Genomic DNA, 18,920 nt, shown 5'->3' with positions numbered 1-18,920 from the left:
ATTGAATCAATATGTTGTACAATTGAAACTAATATAACATTGTATGTTAATTATACTTTATAAAAATAGAAGAATTTATAGACTCTTAGACTTGGAACTCAAAGATATTAGAGGCATCATGACAGTAGTTCTTTGTATACCACCCCTAATAGATGAACATTCAAAACCTGACTTCAGTGCTGTTAAATTAAGCATCTCTCTTAAAGGAGGTTCTTTTTTTTTTATTAAGATTTTATTTATTTATTTGACAGAGAAAGAGATCATGCCTAGGCAGAGAGGCAGGCAGAGGGGGCGGGGGACGCAGGCTCCCTGCTGAGCAGGGTGCCTGATGTGGGACTCAATCCCTGGACTGCAGGATCATGACCTGCGCTGAAGGCAGTCGCTTAACCAACTGAGCCACCAGGGGCCCAAGGAGGTTGTTTCTTTATGAGGCATGTTCAGCCACTATATTTCCTTACATGACATTAAAATTGATCTCCCCAGCAGGATACCTTGTTCTAATGTATTTTGGATGCTCTTTCTGTTCTAATTGCTGGTAAACCATTTATTTAATGTCCTTGAAGAACTTATATTAGGAGTTACCATAATCCACCTGTTTGTACAGAACATTTCTCTAATTTTACAGGTACCTCTCCCACTGTTCATGATTACTAATAGTGACTGTGGGACCATATCTACTGATAGAACAATCAGTTGAAATAATTTATTGCCCTGGAATGGAAATCTCAGGCTGACATACTATAAAAATCTTAACCTAGTTTTCACTTCTACCTGGAATGGTTCAGTCAGAACAATTGAACAGAATTCTATCAGTCCTTTAATTGTATCCAATAATGTAGAGAATGTGTTCCTGTACACACCTTGGATAATAGCTTTTGAACTCCAGTGGAGTACCATTATTTCAAGAGTGTGGTAATAGTTAACCTTTACTACTTCCGGGCCTTGTACTAATTACCTTATTGGCATTACTTTAGTTAATCTTCATAATAAACCTTAAAACTATAGATAAGGTGTTATTTATTGGTAAAGAAATTGAGTCTTCAATAGGTTAAGTAATTATCCAGAGTAATGCATCTATTAACTTTTGAGCTAGGATTATAAACGAGGTCTGAATTGAAAATTGGAGCTCTAGGGGTGCCTGGGTGGCTCAGTGGATTAAGCTGCTGTCTTCGTCTCAGGTCATGATCTCGGTGTCCTGGGATTGAGCCCCGCATCGGGCTCTTTGCTCAGCGGGGAGCCTGCTTCTCTCTCTCTCTCTGCCTGACTCTCTGCCTACTTGTGATCTCTCTCTCTGTCAAATAAATAAATAAAATCTTTAAAAGAGAAAAAAAATTGGAGCTCTAATCACTGTTTTACCGCCTCTCTGAGAAATCTCTCATTTTAGGAAAATATATATAACATACAATTTGTCATTTTTAGTGTATATTTTAGTGGTATTAAATACATTAAGAATATTGTGTAACCTTGGGACGCCTGGGTGGCTCAGTTGGTTAGGCGGCTGCCTTCGGCTCAGATCATGATCCCGGCGTCCTGGGATCGAGTCGCACATCGGGCTCCTTGCTCGGCAGGGAACCTGCTTCTCCCTCTGCCTTTGCCTGCCATTCTGTCTGCCTGTGCTCGCTCTCTCTCCCTCTCTCTCTCTCTCTGATGAATAAATAAAATCTTTAAAAAAAAAAGAATATTGTGTGACCTTTACCACTATCCATTTCCATTTTCATTTTTCCCAACTGAAACGTACAGTTTTAGGAATACAGATCAATGGTATTTTTTAAATGATGTAAGTTGTTTCAGATATTTAGAAAAGTTAGGGACATCTGGGTGGCTCAGTTGGTTAGGTGTCTGCCTTTGGCTCAGGTCGTGATCTCAGGGTCCTGGGATCAAGTCCCACATTGGGTTCCCTGCTCAGTGGGGGTCTACTTCTCCCTCTGCCTACTACTCCCCGTGATTGTGCTCTAGCTCTCTCTCTCTGACAAATAAATAAATAAAATCTTTTTAAAAATATATTTTAGGTTGGGGGGAGGGGGGAGGGGAAAGGGTAAAGGGGGGAGGCGGCCGGGGAAGGGGGTGGGGGCCTGGCGGGGGCATCCGGCAGAGCTGGGGTCCCCGGGCTCCGTCCAGAGGAAACGAGACTGCGCTCGATCGGGCAGTTGGAGGGGACGGGACAGGAGCGGCGGGCGGACTCGCCCTCTCCGTGACTGCGCCGTCCGGGCCCGTCCGCCTGGCCGCAGGTGCCCCTGGATGAGGCCGCCCCGCGCACCGGGACCGATATTATAATCAATGGATAAAGTGGGAAAGATGTGGAATAACTTCAAATACAGGTGTCAGAATCTCTTCAGTCACGAGGGAGGGAGCCGTAGTGAAAATGTGGACATGAACTCCAATAGATGTTTGTCTGTGAAAGAGAGAAACATCAGTACAGGAGACTCAGCTCCTCAGCAACAAAGCAGTCCCTTAAGAGAAAACGTTGCCTTACAACTGGGATTAAGCCCTTCCAAGAATTCTTCAAGGAGAAACCAAAACTGTGCCACTGAAATTCCTCAGATTGTTGAAATAAGCATTGAAAAGGATAATGATTCCTGTGTCACCCCAGGAGCGAGACTTGCAAGAAGGGATTCCTACTCTCGGCATGCTCCATGGGGTGGGAAGAAAAAACATTCCTGTTCTACAAAGACACAGAGTTCATTGGATACTGATAAAAAGTTCGGTAGAACTCGAAGCGGACTTCAAAGGAGAGAGAGGCGGTATGGTGTGAGCTCTGTGCATGACATGGACAGCGTGTCCAGCAGAACTGTGGGGAGCCGCTCTCTGAGACAGAGGTTGCAGGACACTGTGGGCTTGTGTTTTCCCATGAGAACTTACAGCAAGCAGTCAAAACCCCTCTTTTCTAATAAAAGAAAAATACACCTTTCTGAATTAATGCTTGAGAAATGCCCTTTTCCTGCTGGCTCAGATTTAGCCCAAAAATGGCATTTGATTAAACAGCATACAGCCCCTGTGAGCCCACACTCGACATTTTTTGATACGTTTGATCCATCCTTGGTTTCCACGGAAGATGAAGAAGATAGGCTTCGAGAGAGAAGACGGCTCAGTATTGAAGAGGGGGTTGACCCTCCGCCCAATGCACAAATACATACCTTTGAAGCCACCGCACAGGTTAATCCGTTATATAAACTGGGACCAAAGTTAGCTCCTGGAATGACTGAAGTAAGTGGGGACAGTAGTGCAATTCCACAAGCTAATTGTGACTCAGAAGAGGACACTACCACCCTGTGTCTGCAGTCACGTAGGCAGAAGCAACGTCAGGTGTCCGGAGACAGCCATGCCCACGTTAGCAGACAGGGAGCTTGGAAAGTCCATACGCAGATCGATTACATACACTGCCTCGTGCCTGACTTGCTCCAGATTACAGGGAATCCCTGTTACTGGGGAGTGATGGACCGTTACGAAGCAGAAGCCCTCCTTGAAGGGAAACCTGAAGGCACATTCTTGCTCAGGGACTCTGCGCAAGAGGACTACCTCTTCTCTGTGAGCTTCCGTCGCTACAACAGGTCCCTGCATGCCCGAATTGAACAGTGGAATCACAACTTTAGTTTTGACGCCCACGACCCTTGTGTATTTCACTCCTCCACTGTAACAGGACTTTTGGAACATTATAAAGATCCCAGTTCTTGCATGTTTTTTGAACCCTTGCTTACTATATCACTAAACAGGACTTTCCCTTTTAGCCTGCAGTATATCTGCCGTGCAGTAATCTGTAGATGCACTACATATGATGGAATTGATGGGCTTCCTTTACCATCAATGTTGCAGGATTTTTTGAAAGAGTATCATTACAAGCAAAAAGTTAGAGTTCGCTGGTTAGAAGGAGAACCAGTCAAGGCGAAGTAAACTCTCCTGCCCCCAGTGGGCCTTATCTAGATCTGCTTTTCTGTGCACCAGACAGTACACCTATAGCAAGCACACGTGTCAGTGTTAGGTGTCTTTCAGTGCAGTATGTAGGCTTAGTGTTAGTATCTGTCAGATGCGATCTGCTGTTACTTCCTCAGATAAATGTGGTGCCTATTTGAGACAACAGAGGACAGAGCTACAGGTGTTCAGTAAGGCTGCGAAGGCATTTTGTCGATCGAGCGAACGGTTTGGTTTATAATGACTGTTGGAATTGAGTGAAGCAACTCGGGGGCATTTGTTATGAAGAATTCTATTTCTTACTGAAGAACAAATTATTAATATTGGAAGAGTATTTCAACAGTGTGACTAATGTTTGAAATTGTTATTTTTTCTAAGAATTTTTCTATAACCTTCCAAAAGTAGCGCTGTTTGTAGTTACTATAGATCAAGCTTTGGAAGTCCAAAAAATAAAGACTGCCTTCCTTGAGGAAAAAAGAAAAATGCAATTTTCTGGCCACAAGGGCAGAGTGCAGTTCACTTAAGTGTTGATAGAGTTTATAGTCAGTCTCCTGTCTCTTCTGCAAAAGGTACTGTTAAGCCAACCAGGTTTTCTAAATAGTTGCTTTTAAAAGTTCAGGCTTATAAAGTTGGTAGTTGATTTATTTCAAGGCCTTAGTTATTCATTTTATTTTGAATGAGTGCTTTAACGTAAAACACATTGGGAAGAGCTGCAATGTAGTCCTGTGTGTGAGTTCTTAAGTTAGTATGTGTGGTCTACTTGTTGATTATTTAAAGTTGGATCTTTTCCTGTGCCCATGATGCGTTTGTGAACCATGAAGAACGTGAGACTAGAAGATGCCCAAACAAGTCCGTATATGATAACAGCGGTGGTTGCTGATGTTGAGATGATTTTTAAACTGCAGTGAACAATTTGGACGGCACTATTTAGCTCTTTGTTGTAAACACTCGTAGCTGAATTGCTTAAGTACAATTTGTAGAATTTCAGTGCAGTTAATTTCTAATGGAAAATCCGAAACCCTAATTGCAGATTTAAAAGGTACTGTACAACTGTTGTATCTGTAAATAACTTTACTTAGCACCTTTTTGTCACTTAGAATATTATGCAATACTAATTAAGTGAGCTATTTTGGAAGTAATACCAAGTCCTAGTGTTTGCTTCTTAGTATTGAACTGAATTTACAGTTCTGTCCTAGACATTTTGCACTAGTCAAATCCATTTTTGTGTCTTTTTGTTAATGTGCTCTGTACCACTGGTGAGTGCTCCTTGGTTTCCTTACCTGCTGCTACAGAAAGTTCTTTTACATCCTGATGGCTATTGCCAAGGCTACAAAAAAGAAAAGCTATATTTGTATGCAACACTAACCCTTTGACTGCTAATGTACGTTTCTGCTTGCTGTGCCTTGTTATGGCTGCTTTTTTGTGCTAATAAAGTATGTTTGGTGTTCTTGTAAAAAAAAAATATATATATATATATATTTTAAAGTTAATATTCATTAATTCATAACAGATCATAGGAAAATCTTAATATTGACACTGATTTTTATCTGAATACCATCATCATAATAAAAAAAATTTAGGAGTCACTGACAATTTAAGCTTAACTCATAAGAACACAGGGCTTCTTAATAAATAATGTAGCACATTTACTAAATCCTACTTGGTCAGACTACATGCACGGTTGATTTTGTTAGCTTATTCATATAAACTGTTTACACGTGAGAAGATTGACCAGATTGGTTATTTACTCAATGGGTCAGCTGAAGTGAAACTCCAGATCTAGAAACCATGTGTAAAAGAGCCTTCAGAGCCTGCATTTCTGATACTTTTAATCTCTTTAGTGGTATTAGTTCTTATTCTTTGGAGGTGGTTTTGATGGTTAGAAAGTCGTTCAGTTTTAATTCTGTAAACTAAAATAGAATATGAAGCTGAATACTCTGCTTTTCGTTGATCTGTCCATATTTACTTAGCATTTTTACTATGAATATTAAAAAATACATTTTCTATAATTAATGAGTCTGCTGTTCATGGATGGCAATTCATATTAGATTTAAATTCCAGAAAAAATTGCAAAATGTACAGTGAAATCATTATTGCAAAGGGACTGTTCTTTTTAAATTTACATTAAATAATTTTGAAGTTCCTCCTGTGGGCCAGGCACTATCCTAGGCATTAGAGATCTGATGGTAGACATAACACATAATACATTATCCCTGCTCTCTGAATTTATAATCTAGTCAGCATGTATAAAATGTATATGTTAAAAAATACTTAAAATGTACCTTTTTAAGTGTTCTTAGCATAGCTGCATATAACAGTTATACATATGTTAATGTATGATATGGTCCATTAAGTAGAATAGAGGAATGAACAAAAGGATATGAAAATAGGGAAGAAAATTGTGAAAACAGCATAAAGACATGTTAACACAAAGTTAAATTGATTTCTCACTATGTATGTAGTTTTTTCATATATATATATGAATATATACATATAGTGGGGTTTTTTTATATTTCTATATGTTATGCTCTTTATTAAAAAACAGGTTGTCTTTTATTGTTGTTTTAGACCAACTGGTGGGAGTGACAAATGGACAGCTACAGCCTGTGACTGTCTTTCATTGTACCTAACTGGAGCTGTAGCAACTATAATCTTGCAGGTGTGTAGTGGGATAAGCAATTATAATAGACGTGTAATGACTATTTCATTGATGTTTTCTAGATTTCATTATTGAGAAGATAACAGCAAATTATTTGGATTTTTTTGGCAGCCCTCTTTTTTTGTCTTATTTTGTTATAACACCTGTTTGATAATGGATGCCCCATAATGATTGTATGAGTTAATCAAAAAATTTCCAAAGTAATAATCTTGAGTCGATAATTTGCATGTTAAAAAGCAGAATGTATGAAAAAAAAAACAATGTATGTATGCTAGAGTGCATTGTGGAAGCCTTCTACTATTCTTTACAAACTGAGAAGTTAGGCTTCTAGTGAAATCATATTGATTGTATGTCATTAAAAAAAATGTGTTTATAGGAATAAGGGTTTGAGAAGAGAATATATTTTTTCAGAACACCTAGACATATTATTTCTTTTATTTTAACTTGTTACTTTTCATTGCATTAATGATTAGAATTTTCTTGAATAAGTAATTTGTCCATGTTACTTTTTCTATGTATACCTTTTATATTTTCATAATTCCGTTCAAAGCAGAATATAGGTCTTGCAGTTTCTTCCTTTCTATTCATACACACACACAAGACACAGCTGGGAGAATACATTTCAGTTCTGTAATTTTCCAAGAGTTTAGGAGAATAGAGAAATTTGTAACTGATACTTCCTTAGCCCACTGTGGGCTGAAAATGTTTTTAGTTGGGCTCCCCCTACACACACCCACCCTTAGGTAAGTTACTCCTTGGCAGGGAGGCCTTCCTGACATATTTCACAAACCAACTGTCTGTCCCCCTTGACTCTCTCCCATGTTTTTTCTCTCTGACAAAATATCAAAATAACTTTACTTGACTGGAAATTTATTTTTCTGGCTTGGATAAATGTGGAGGAAATGCCTGTAAGAAGTATGTTGTTGAAGTTTTCCTTTTATTGTTTCATATTTACTCTGCTCTTAAATCACTGCAGGAAAACAATACAACATGGCCATTACCTGTGAAAATTTTCTGCAGAGATGAAAAAGGAGAGCGTGTCGATGTTTCTAAATATTTGATTAAAAAGGGTTTGGCTTTGAGAGAAAGGAGGTATAGACTTGTTTTTTTAACATCAGTTTGTAATGAAGGCTTCTTATTTGCCTATGTACATCTTCATATCTGTGTGCTTTCAAGCCTGAATTTCATCTTGCATGCTCTTAATGATTTATAAACTAACCTTTAGGAGATAGTTCAGAAATAAATTCATTCAAGATCACTAATTTCTATATTCAGGCCCATTAGTTCTTGCATATTTAAATCCCTACTGATATTTTTGCTTATATATATATATGTATATATATATATTTTTAAGATTTTATTTATTTATTTGATGGAGAAAGAGAGATCACAAGTGGGCAGAGAGGTGGAAGCAGGCTCCCTGCTGAGCAGAGAGCCCGATGCGAGGCTCAGTCCCAGGACCCTGAGATCATGACCTGAGCCAAAGGCAGAGGCTTAACCCATTGAGCCACCCAGGTGCCCTTGCTTTTATATTTTGCCTTTTGCTTCGGCATTTATACTCTAAACCAGAGGAAAAGAGAATTACATAGCTGTTACCAGATCTGACCCTCTGACATCATTTGCTTAGACATAAATCTTTAAGCTTTATTTTGGAAATTGTGGTAGGTATATACCAAAATGTGTTTATGTGAAACAGAAATGGATAGCACAAATGTAATTGAATATTTACTTAAAGTCTTTTCAGGTACTAAATTTGTGGTTTAAGGTACCATTTGTCCAAGGGGCAAAGGATTAAGATATTGCTATAGCCCTAGCTTCCTCTTCTTATTTCTTTCCTTCTGGACGTAAGGTATATTGGAATTGCAAACACATGTTCCAAGTAGCCACTTCATACCATACATGGCCAGATTTCTTTTTTTTTAATCTTGCATTACTATATATTACCTTATATGGACAAGGACTCTAATCCTGATGGAAGGGAAGGAGAATAAGAAACCCAAAATAAAATGGGACATGAAGTAGTTGCCTAGGCATGGTAAATGCTGACTTAACTAGCTAGGTATTGGCATACGGCGAGGCTCTGTGTATTGATGTCCTGCATGTGTCTCTTTTCGGGTTCACTGGCTTTAGGCTAAAGCAGTTCCTTGATAAATGTTAAAGTGAAAAATACTAGGCAAGTTAATACTGCTAACATCTGCCACTGCGGTATCCCCTAAACTACTAGCTATCTCAAGGCTAGGGACCAAGTGGGAACGATCTTAATTGAAATATTATGTGGCTGTTTCATAAATGTTTATCTCCTTTTGAAAGAAAATACAAGAAGAATACAAAATCCTATATCCTAGGATTTTTTTAATAGTAGACGTAACTTTTTTTTTTTTAAACTGGAAGGGAATGATAGGAAGTAAAAAGAAAATTATGAATGAATATAGCATATTACCATTCTCTCCCTAGTACTGTATTATTTTTTAAAGGACTTATATTTGTATTATTTTGATAGAACATGTGCATGTTCTGTCTGTGGACTACATTAGAATCGACCTGAAGGGGATGGCTGGATGGCTCAGTGGGTTAGGCCTCTGCCTTCATCTCAGATCATGATCTCAGGGTCTTGGGATCAAGCAGAGCATCAGGCTCTCTGCTCGGCAGGGAGCCTGCTTCTCCCTCCCTCTTTGCCTGCCTCTCTGCCTACTTGTGATCTCTCTCTCTCTCAAATAATATTAAATCTTTTAAAAAAGAGAGAGAGAGAATCAACCTAAAGTTGTTGTATTTACCTTTGACATCTAGTTAATTGTATAATACTGGTGATATACTTAATACGAAATTTTAAGACAGAGTAACATGTAAATATTACATAGTATTTTAAAACATTTAAGTGCAATTTATTAATTTTCTTCTCATCAGGCTCACTTACAGTTTAAAATAATTTTTACTATTACCTAAATTATGCTCATTTTATGTAACAAATTAGACTAATGTATCCTAGACTAGAGCAAATATATTCTTTAAATTCCCAGTATATCTGAAGGACTCTTTTTATATTACTTTCCACAGAATGTTTTTATTTGCTCATGTTTAGATATAATATTTTTTTTGAATGTTACAGAATTACAAAATTAAATAACAGCTATTCATCATCTGAGAAGTCTCTGGAAATCCCCTTGGAACAAGAAGACTCAATGGTTACTAAGTGTATTAAGATTAACTTTGAACCTGACAAAAAAGCTGCTGATGTTATTAGTGAGTACAGGGTATCTGAATTTCAGCAGAAAATTCCAGAACCAAGAACCACTGGATGCTACAGACCACCAGCTATTCCTAACATGAAAGTATTTGAGGCAATTGTCAGCTGTATTGGCGATGATGGAACTATATTTGTAGTACCTAAATTGTCAGGTAATATATTTTATGTTATGTGGAATTAATCAGTACAAGGAGTAACTAGCAGCTCCAATTCTCTAGTAAGTTATAAGCTGAAATACCTTGGGCAAGATTTAACCTCATTTTCACAGGCTTGTTGTGATGTTAAATGAAATAACTCAAACAAAGTGCTTTCCACATAAAAATCATTTATTGAAACACTTGGGAATAGACACTGGACCTAAGTTAAGCATGGGGGTGGTTCCAGATTTGTAAGACCTGGCACTTACACAAGTTTGGAGGCTCTCTAAGAAAAAAGATATAGAAGTTTATATTCATTCAGAATGAGGACAGAAATCACAGTGGATGCCTGGAGTTTGGGGGCCCTTTGAGAATATTTAAAGATTTCCTGAGATTTATGTACAAGTATTTACTTACTACAACCTAGGTGTGTCCAGAATAATTTATAACTGACAATAACTCTAACACTCATGGGTCTTAAAGTTCCATGAAATCCATAGTAAGTCCACCTATGGATAGGTGGCTGTAAATTTGTTGAAATTTTTGTTTCATTTGTTGACCTCCTAAAACTGTTTTTTAACTCAAAAATAAATAGATCTGTGCAATTGGCTATACCAGAAGAGAACAGTGTTTGAGACTTTCAGCAGTAGTACTTAATCCAGAAACTTTTCTTAAACTTTATATAGTCATAGCTAAAACTGGTTGACTACTATGTTTCAGGAAGTGTTCTGGATGTTTTACATTTAATCCTACACAGTATTGATAATGGAGATAAGTTCTATTATACCAAGTTTATAGAATAAACTGAAGCTTATGGAGGTAAAGGAACAACCCCAAAATCACACAACTAAAGTGGTAGAACTCTTATGGGAATTGACCCCACACTTTGCTTTCAGTGCTATATGGGGTTATGTATTTACTGTGGAATTGATGATCCAATTAGCAGTGAGTAGCAACATCAGAATTTTAATTTTATATCCCAGCATTATGCTGTATCTAAGTATCAACTAACACCTGACTTGTGTTCTATTTTACTTAGGTATATTGGCAAAATGACTTATCTTAAAGTGGTAGTTTCTTTATGGTTCCTTTATGTGTTCCTAGTATGTGTTTAGAGCTTTTAATGATGCTTTACTCCCAAAATGATGCTTGCATTCATAACCAGAGAACAGAATAGTTATTTACATGTTAGTAGTATGTTTTGAAACATATAGAAGCTATGAATGAATCAGATTTTTTTAAAAAGATTTATTTATTTTAGGGAGGGAGAGAGAAGGCACATGCATGCACATGGCGGGAGGGGCAAAGCTGTAGGGAGAGAGAATCTCAGGGAGTTCCCATGCTGATAGTGGCAGGGCTCAATCTCAGGATCCATGAGACCATGACCTGAGCTTAAACTCAGATTCAGATGCTTAACTGATTGAGCCAGCCAGGTGCCCTGACTGAATTAATCTTTATTAAAACTCTATTGATTCCTTATGCTATTGTCAAGGTGGTGAAATTATTAAAGGTTATTGATGATTTCATATTGAAAATGGTAGTAAATTCTTCCTAAATGCTTTCTATTTTTAATAATTTCTTCAGAACTCGAGCTAATAAAAATGATGAATGAAATTCAAAATAATTTAAAATGCCTTGGTCTTTTGGAGCCTTATTTCTGGAAAAAGGGAGAAGCCTGTGCAGTAAGAGGATCAGATACTATGTGGTATAGAGGCAAGGTAATGGAAGTTGTTGGCGGCACAATCAAGGTGAGTTTGATACTCTTGTGACTAATTTAAAATTAATGCTATAATGTTAAGTCGTCTTAATACATGAAAACTTAATACATGAAAGTTTGATTAAAACCTGTATTAATGAGATCAGTTTTGTAGGAAGACCAATCAGATACATTACACACTTATTTATAACAAGAATTTTTATTTTGGGGGCACCTGTCTGGCTCAGTAGTGTGTACAACTTTTAATCTTGTTGTTGTAGATTTGAGCCCCACATTGGTACAGAGCTTATTTATAAATAAATAAGTATATAAATAAATAAGAATTTTGGGGATGCCCTGGGTGGCTGAGTCGGTTAAGCATCTGCCTTCCGTTTAGGTCATGATCCCAAGGACCAGCATCGGGCTCCTTGTTCAATAGGGAGTCTGCTTCTCCTTTTCCCTCTGCCCCTTGCACCCCCACCCCATGTTGGCTCTCTCTCTCTCTCAGATAAGTTAAATCTTTTAAAAAATGTAATGTTTTGGGACGCCTGGGTGGCTCAGTTGGTTAAGCAGCTGCCTTCGGCTCAGGTCATGATCCCAGCGTCCTGGGATCGAGTCCCACATCGGGCTCCTTGCTCGGCAGGGAGCCTGCTTCTCCCTCTGCCTCTGCCTGCCATTCTGTCTGCCTGTGCTCACTCTCTTCCCCTCTCTCTCTGATAAATAAATAAAATCTTTAAAATAAAAAAATAAAAATAAAAAATGTAATGTTTTGAAAAATAAAGAATTTTTATCTTCAAGTTTCTTTTTATTAGTAGTATTTATTAACTTGAACAACCAAAAGCCATTTTCAGGTAGGGACCTGGCCTCTGGTACTTTAATGGTACCACTTATTTGTAATTACAGCCCTATTTGTACATATAGTATGAAGTAAAACAACATATTTTTCAATATGTTGTATATTTCCTTAGTAAATTTGTTTACAGCTCAGCTTGTTAACCCTTTCACAATAACAGTTAATTTACCTTTCCAGAATAGTGAGATAGTACTTACTTGAGTTTCATGCAAAATCATCAGAAATAATTGTTTTTTTAAACTCTGTATATAAAAATATAGATGAAAATACCTCCATTTACAGTGAATTAAGTAAAGCAATTAAATTGATAAAGTACTTCATAAGACATTTAGCACTTGAGACTTTTTGTTTTAGGAGAGGAGGAAAAATTAAGAAAAGTGCTTTGTTTCTACTTGAACAAGACTTTTATTATCTACTTGGTGATGACACCTAACAATTACATAGCATGTTAGGTTGTTAAGCTTCTTGCACATGTGTGCGTTCATATTTTTATGATTTGCTTCCAACTATCACAGAAGTAGATAATTCCCATTTTACCAATTAGAAAATTAACATTTAGATTCAGTGGCATGCCCAGGGTCACCATATCAGTGAGTATTGATGCTAGAATTCATATCCATGCATCTGATTGCTAAATTTCCAATCTAAGTGACATGCTGCTTCTGCTGGATTATAAGATTTAACTGATTTTAATAAAAGTGAAATGGTTTCAAATTTTCAGTATTTAGGCATAAGGATAAAGATTCATGTATCTATATGCAAATGAGTCCCATTTCACATACATTTGAATTTTTCAAGTAATCTCTTTTCTTTTTAATATAAAAGTAAACTAAAATCCAATTTTGATTAAGTTATCATAATTCATGAACTTTCCATATAGGGGATCCAAGTAAATAAGATAATGGTGAACCTTATTTTTTCTCACACTAACATCTCTGTTTTAAAATTTTATTTAAAAGTAGTTTGAGGGCGCCTGGGTGGCTCAGTGGGTTAAAGCCTCTGCCTTCGGCTCAGGTCATGATCCCAGGGTTCTGGGATCGAGCCCCACATCGGGCTCTCTGCTCAGCAGAGAGCCTGCTTCCTCCTCTCTGACTGCCTCTCTGCCTACTTGTAATCTCTGTCTGTCAAATAAATAAATAAAATATTTTTTAAAAAAAATAAATAAAAATAGTTTGATATTTTTAGGGTAAATACCCAGTAGTGCAATTGCTGGGTCATAGGGTAGTTCTATTTTCAACATTTTGAGGAACCTCCAAGTTGTTTTCCAGAGAGGTTGCACCAGCTTGCATTCCCACCAACAGTGTAGGAGGGTTCCCCTTTCTCCGCATCCTCGCCAGCATCTGTCATTTCCTGACTTGTTAATATTTTTTAAAGATTTAAAAAAATTTTTTTTGTCAGGCAGAGGGAGAAGCAGGCTCCCCCTCTGAGCAAGTAGCCCAATGCAGGACTTGATCTCCAGACCCTACCTAGGATTGTGACCTGAGCCAAAGGCAGAAACTTAACCAACTGAGCCACCCAAGTATCCCTAAAAGTACTTTGATATTTTAATCAGTACTTTTTTCCCTAAGGTCATTTTACATTTCAAGTATATACAATAAATTTTTCATTCCTTAACATGATAATCTTTCAAAATTTATTCTATGATCTGCATTAAGAAATAGTACATTAGAGGCAGCTGTCTCAGTCAGTGGAGCATGCAACTCTTGATCTCAGGTTCGTGAGTTTGAGCCCCATGTTGGGTGTAGAGATTACTTAAAAATAAAATCTTAAAAAATATATTGCCTTAAAATGTATTGACCCTAATTACCTGTGATGTACTTCAGATACCGTTTTTTTTTTTAAATTTTCAGGATAACAGTATTCATTATTTTTGCACCACACCCAGTGGTCCATGCAATCCGTGCTCTCTATAATACCCACCACCTGGTACCCCGACCTCCCACCCCCCACCCCTTCAAAACCCTCAGATTGTTTTTTCAGAGTCCATAGTCTCTCATGGTTCACCTCCCCTTCCAATTTACCCCAACTCCCTTCTCCTCTCTAACTCCCCATGTCCTCCATGCTATTTCTTATGCTCCACAAATAAGTGAAACCATATGATAATTGACTCTCTCTGCTTGACTTGTTTCACTCAGCATAATCTCTTCCAGTCCCATCCATGTTGCTACAAAAGTTGGGTATTCGTTCTTTCTGATGGAGGCATAATATTCCATAGTGTATATGGGACCACATCTTCCTTATCCATTCATCCGTTGAAGGGCACCTTGGTTCTTCCACAGTTTTGTGACCGGGCCATTGCTGCTATAAACATTGGGGTACAGATGACCCTTCTTTTCACTACATCTGTATCTTTGGGGTAAATACCCAGTAGTGCAATTGCAGGGTCATAGGGAATTTCTATTTTTAATTTCTTGAGGAATCTCCACACTGTTCTCCAAAGAGGCTACACCACCTTGCATTCCCACCAACAGTGTAAGAAGGTTCCCCTTTCTCCACATCCCCTCCAACACATGTTTCCTGTCTTGTTAATTTTGGCCATTCTAACTGGTGTAAGGTGATATCTCAATGTGGTTTTAATTGAATCTCCTGATGGCTAGTGATGATGAACATTTTTTCATGTGTCTGATAGACATTTGTATGTATTTATTGGAGAAGTGTCTGTCCATATCTTCTGCCCATTTTTTGATATGATTGTCTGTTTTGTGTGTGTTGAGTTTGAGGAGTTCATTATAGATCCTGGATATCAACCTTTTGTCTGTACTGTCATTTGCAAATATCTTCTCCCATTCCGTGGGTTGCCTCTTTGTTTTCTTGACTGTTTCCTTGGCTGTGCAGAAGCTTTTGATTTTGATGAAGTCCCAAAAGTTTATTTTCGCTTTTGTTTCCTTTGCCTTTGGAGACATATCTTGAAAGAAGTTGCTGTGGCTGATATCAAAGAGATTACTGCCTATGTTCTCCTCTAGGATTCTGATGGATTCCTGTCTCACGTTGAGGTCTTTTATCCATTTTGAGTTTATCTTTGTGTACGGTGTAAGAGAATGGTCGAGTTTCATTCTTCTACATATAGCTGCCCAGTTTTCCCAGCACCATTTATTGAAGAGATTGTCTTTTTTCCACTGTGTATTTTTTCCTGTTTTGTTGAAGATTATTTTCCCATAGAGTTGAGGGTCCATATCTGGGCTCTCTACTCTGTTCCACTGGTCTATGTGTCTGTTTTTATGCCACTACCATGCTGTCTTGGTGATCACAGCTTTGTAGTAAAGCTTGAAATCAGGTAATGTGATGCCCCCAGTTTTATTTTTGTTTTTCAGCATTTCCTTAGCAATTTGGGGTCTCTTCTGATTCCATACAAATTTTTGGATTATGTGCTCCCACTCTTTGAAGAATACCAGTGGAATTTTGATTGGAATGGCATTAAAAGTATAGATTGCTCTAGGCAGTATAGACATTTTAACAATGTTTATTCTTCTGATCCAAGAGCATGGAATGGTCTTCCATCTTTTTGTGTCTTCTTCAATTTCTTTCATGAGTGTTCTGTAGTTCCTCAAGTACAGATCCTTTATCTCTTTGGTTAGGTTTATTCCCAGGTATCTTATGGTTCTTGGTGCTATAGTAAATGGAATCGATTCTCTAATTTCTCTTTCTGTATTTTCATTGTTAGTGTATAAGAAAGCCACTGATTTCTGTACATTGACTTTGTATCCTGCCACGTTGCTGAATTGCTGTATGAGTTCTAGTCGTTTGGGGGTGGAGTCTTTTGGGTTTTCCATATAAAGAATCATGTCATCTGCAAAGAGAGAGAGTTTGACTTCTTCATTACCAATTTGGATACCTTTTATTTCCCTTTGTTGTCTGATTGCTGTTGCTAGGACTTCTAATACTATGTTGAACAAGAGTGGTGAGAGTGGGCATCCTTGTCGTGTTCCTGATCTCAACAGGAAGGCTGCAAGCTTTTTCCCATTGAGGATGATATTTGCTGTGGGTCTTTCATAGATAGATTTGATGAAGTTCAGGAATATTCCCTCTATCCCTATACTTTGAAGCATTTTAATCAGGAACGGATGCTGGATTTTGTCAAGTGCTTTTTCTGCATCGATTGAGAGGACCATGTGGTCCTTCTCTCTTCTCGTATTAATTTGTTCTATCACATTGATTGATTTGCAAATGTTGAGCCATCCTTGTAGCCCAGGAATGAATCCTACCTGGTCATGGTGGATAATCTTTTCAATGTGCTGTTGGATCCTGTTTGCTAGGATCTTGTTGAGAATCTTAGCATCCATATTCATCAGTGATACTGGTCTGAAATTCTCCTTTTTGGTGGGGTCTTTGCCTGTTTTGGGGATCAGGGTAATGCTGGCTTCATAGAAAGAGTCATGGAGTTTTCCTTCTGCTTCGATTTTTTTGAAACAGCTTCAGGAGAATAGGTGTTATTTCTTCTTTTAAAGTTTGGTAGAATTCCCCAGAGAATCCGTCAGGTCCTGGGCTCTTGTTTTTTGGGAGGTTTTTGATCACTGCTTCAATCTCGCTACTAGATATCGGTCTATTCAGGTTGTCAATTTCTTCCTTGTTCAATTTTGGGAGTTTATAGTTTTCCAGGAATGCATCCATTTCATCTAGGTTGCTTAGCTTATTGGCATATAACTGTTGATAATAACTTCTGATGATTGTTTCTACTTCCTTTGTGTTAGTTGTGATCTCTCCCTTTTCATTCATTGGCCACACTTAATCCAAAAGAAAGAGAGAAAGCCCCAACTTCAGATACCTTTAGTTCAACTGTTTCATTTTTTTAAATGGTGATTGCCAAACCAACCCAACTATATAGTGATAGGTTAATTTCATTACATTGGGGAAAAATAAATAACTTATTGATATTCCTTATTACTAAATTTAGAAGTTGAATTATCATAAATAAAGCATTTCAAAGACTGGTGTTCTGGGTTCTGGTTGCATTTGTAAGGAGCTTGAAAGTTGCCACATCATTCTAACAAGTAAAAGCTCAACAAACTGAAAAATCAACAACTCTTCTTAAATTTATAACAGAGGGAGTATACAAGGTATACCACTGCTCCAAAGATGAGAATCAGGCAAACATAGGGAGTCACAGCTTTTAAGAGCAGAAACTTAAAACTGTAAATGGAATTACGTTTTGCTGGAGACTCCATGTGGACAGCTCTGAAAGTTAAAAACTTCAGAGAGACCCAGTCCTAAGAAGGCCCTCCACAATTCTGTGTCATTTATCTTTAGGTACTCAACCTGATTCTTACAATAAATATAAAGAAAAAAAATCCCCTCATATGTCTGTCAGCAGGAGCTTTTAAAATATGCCAGAGCGTTCTGTCTTTTTGTAATAAAGCCTGCTTTCAGGAAAACTAGTTAATCAGGGCCTAACCATATAGATTACCACCTAACTGACCTAGGAGAACAGAAAGTACCCAATTCCAGTCAACTCTGGCCTTCCACATGGAAAAAAGGAAATACCCAACTCCAGCCCACTTTATCCATCCTCTTATACCTAACGGAGAAGAACAAAACTGATGTACACTTGTGTCACTAAAAGACTAAGACCTAATCATAGGACTTCAAAACACTTCCCCTCCCTTCACACTTTACTACCACATTACTAAAGTCCTGTTTATAGCAGTTTCTTTTACATAGTACATCATATCCAGCTATCAAGAAAAATAAATTACAGACAAAACAGTATGGTATTGGCATAAAAATAGACATGTAGATCGTGGAACAGAATAGAAAGCTGGGAAATAAACCTATGCATATATGGTCAGTTAATTTATGACAGAGGAGCCAATAATATATACTGGGGAAAAGACAGTCTCTTCAATAAACGGTGTTGGAAAAACTGGGCAGCCACATGCCAAAGAATGAAACTGGATTCTATCTTACACCATATACAAAACTTAACTCAAAATGGATCAACGATTTGAATTTAAGACCTGAAAACATAAAACTCCTGGAAGAAAACACAAGCAATAACTCTTTGACATGGGTCTTGGTGATTTTTTGTACACACCAAAAAGGTAGCCAAAGCAAAAATATACAATTAGGACTACATCAAACTAAAAAGAGTCTTCACAGCAAAGAAAACCATCAATAAAATGAAAAGGCAAATTATCAAATGAGAGAAAATATTTACAAATTGTATACCTGATAAGCTACAATATTCCAAAATATATAAAGAATCCATACAAAGCAATAGCAAAGAATCTGATTTAAAAATCTGAATAGACATTTTTCCAAAGAAGATATACAGATGACCAGCACATGCATGAAGATGTGCTCAAAACCATTAATCCTTAGGGAAATGCAAACCAAAACCACAGTATCACCTCACACCTGTTTTGAAAAACATAAGTTTTGACTTATCAAAAAGGTAAGAAATAAGTGTTGGTGAGAATGTGGAGAAAAGG

The 18,920-nt window shown here is 37.5% G+C and overlaps 2 protein-coding genes across 3 annotated transcripts in view; both read left to right on the top strand.

The window, feature by feature from the left end:
• The window catches only part of RNF17 (ring finger protein 17), a 166,854-nt gene that overhangs the window by 100,037 nt on the left and 47,897 nt on the right, over positions 1–18,920 (top strand). For both annotated transcript variants that reach the window (XM_032314687.1, XM_032314688.1), the window contains 4 exons: positions 6,475–6,565; positions 7,542–7,657; positions 9,672–9,961; positions 11,531–11,694. In XM_032314687.1, the coding sequence (XP_032170578.1) occupies positions 6,475–6,565; positions 7,542–7,657; positions 9,672–9,961; positions 11,531–11,694 (661 nt within the window). The remainder of the gene's footprint in view (positions 1–6,474; positions 6,566–7,541; positions 7,658–9,671; positions 9,962–11,530; positions 11,695–18,920) is intronic.
• On the top strand, positions 2,015–5,353 carry LOC116574153 (suppressor of cytokine signaling 5-like). The gene has a single exon (XM_032314698.1). The coding sequence runs from the start codon at positions 2,278–2,280 to the stop codon at positions 3,886–3,888; it is 1,611 nt and encodes a 536-aa protein (XP_032170589.1). The 5' UTR covers positions 2,015–2,277; the 3' UTR covers positions 3,889–5,353.

This window comes from Mustela erminea, chromosome 15, assembly GCF_009829155.1.
Source record: "Mustela erminea isolate mMusErm1 chromosome 15, mMusErm1.Pri, whole genome shotgun sequence".
Lineage (NCBI taxonomy): Eukaryota > Metazoa > Chordata > Mammalia > Carnivora > Mustelidae > Mustela > Mustela erminea.
This window is presented reverse-complemented; position numbering and strand designations above follow the sequence as displayed.

Excerpts from the sequence above, each read along its gene's own strand:
- LOC116574153 (XM_032314698.1), top strand. The coding sequence starts at position 2,278 with ATGGATAAAGTGGGAAAGATGTGGAATAACTTCAAATACAGGTGTCAG.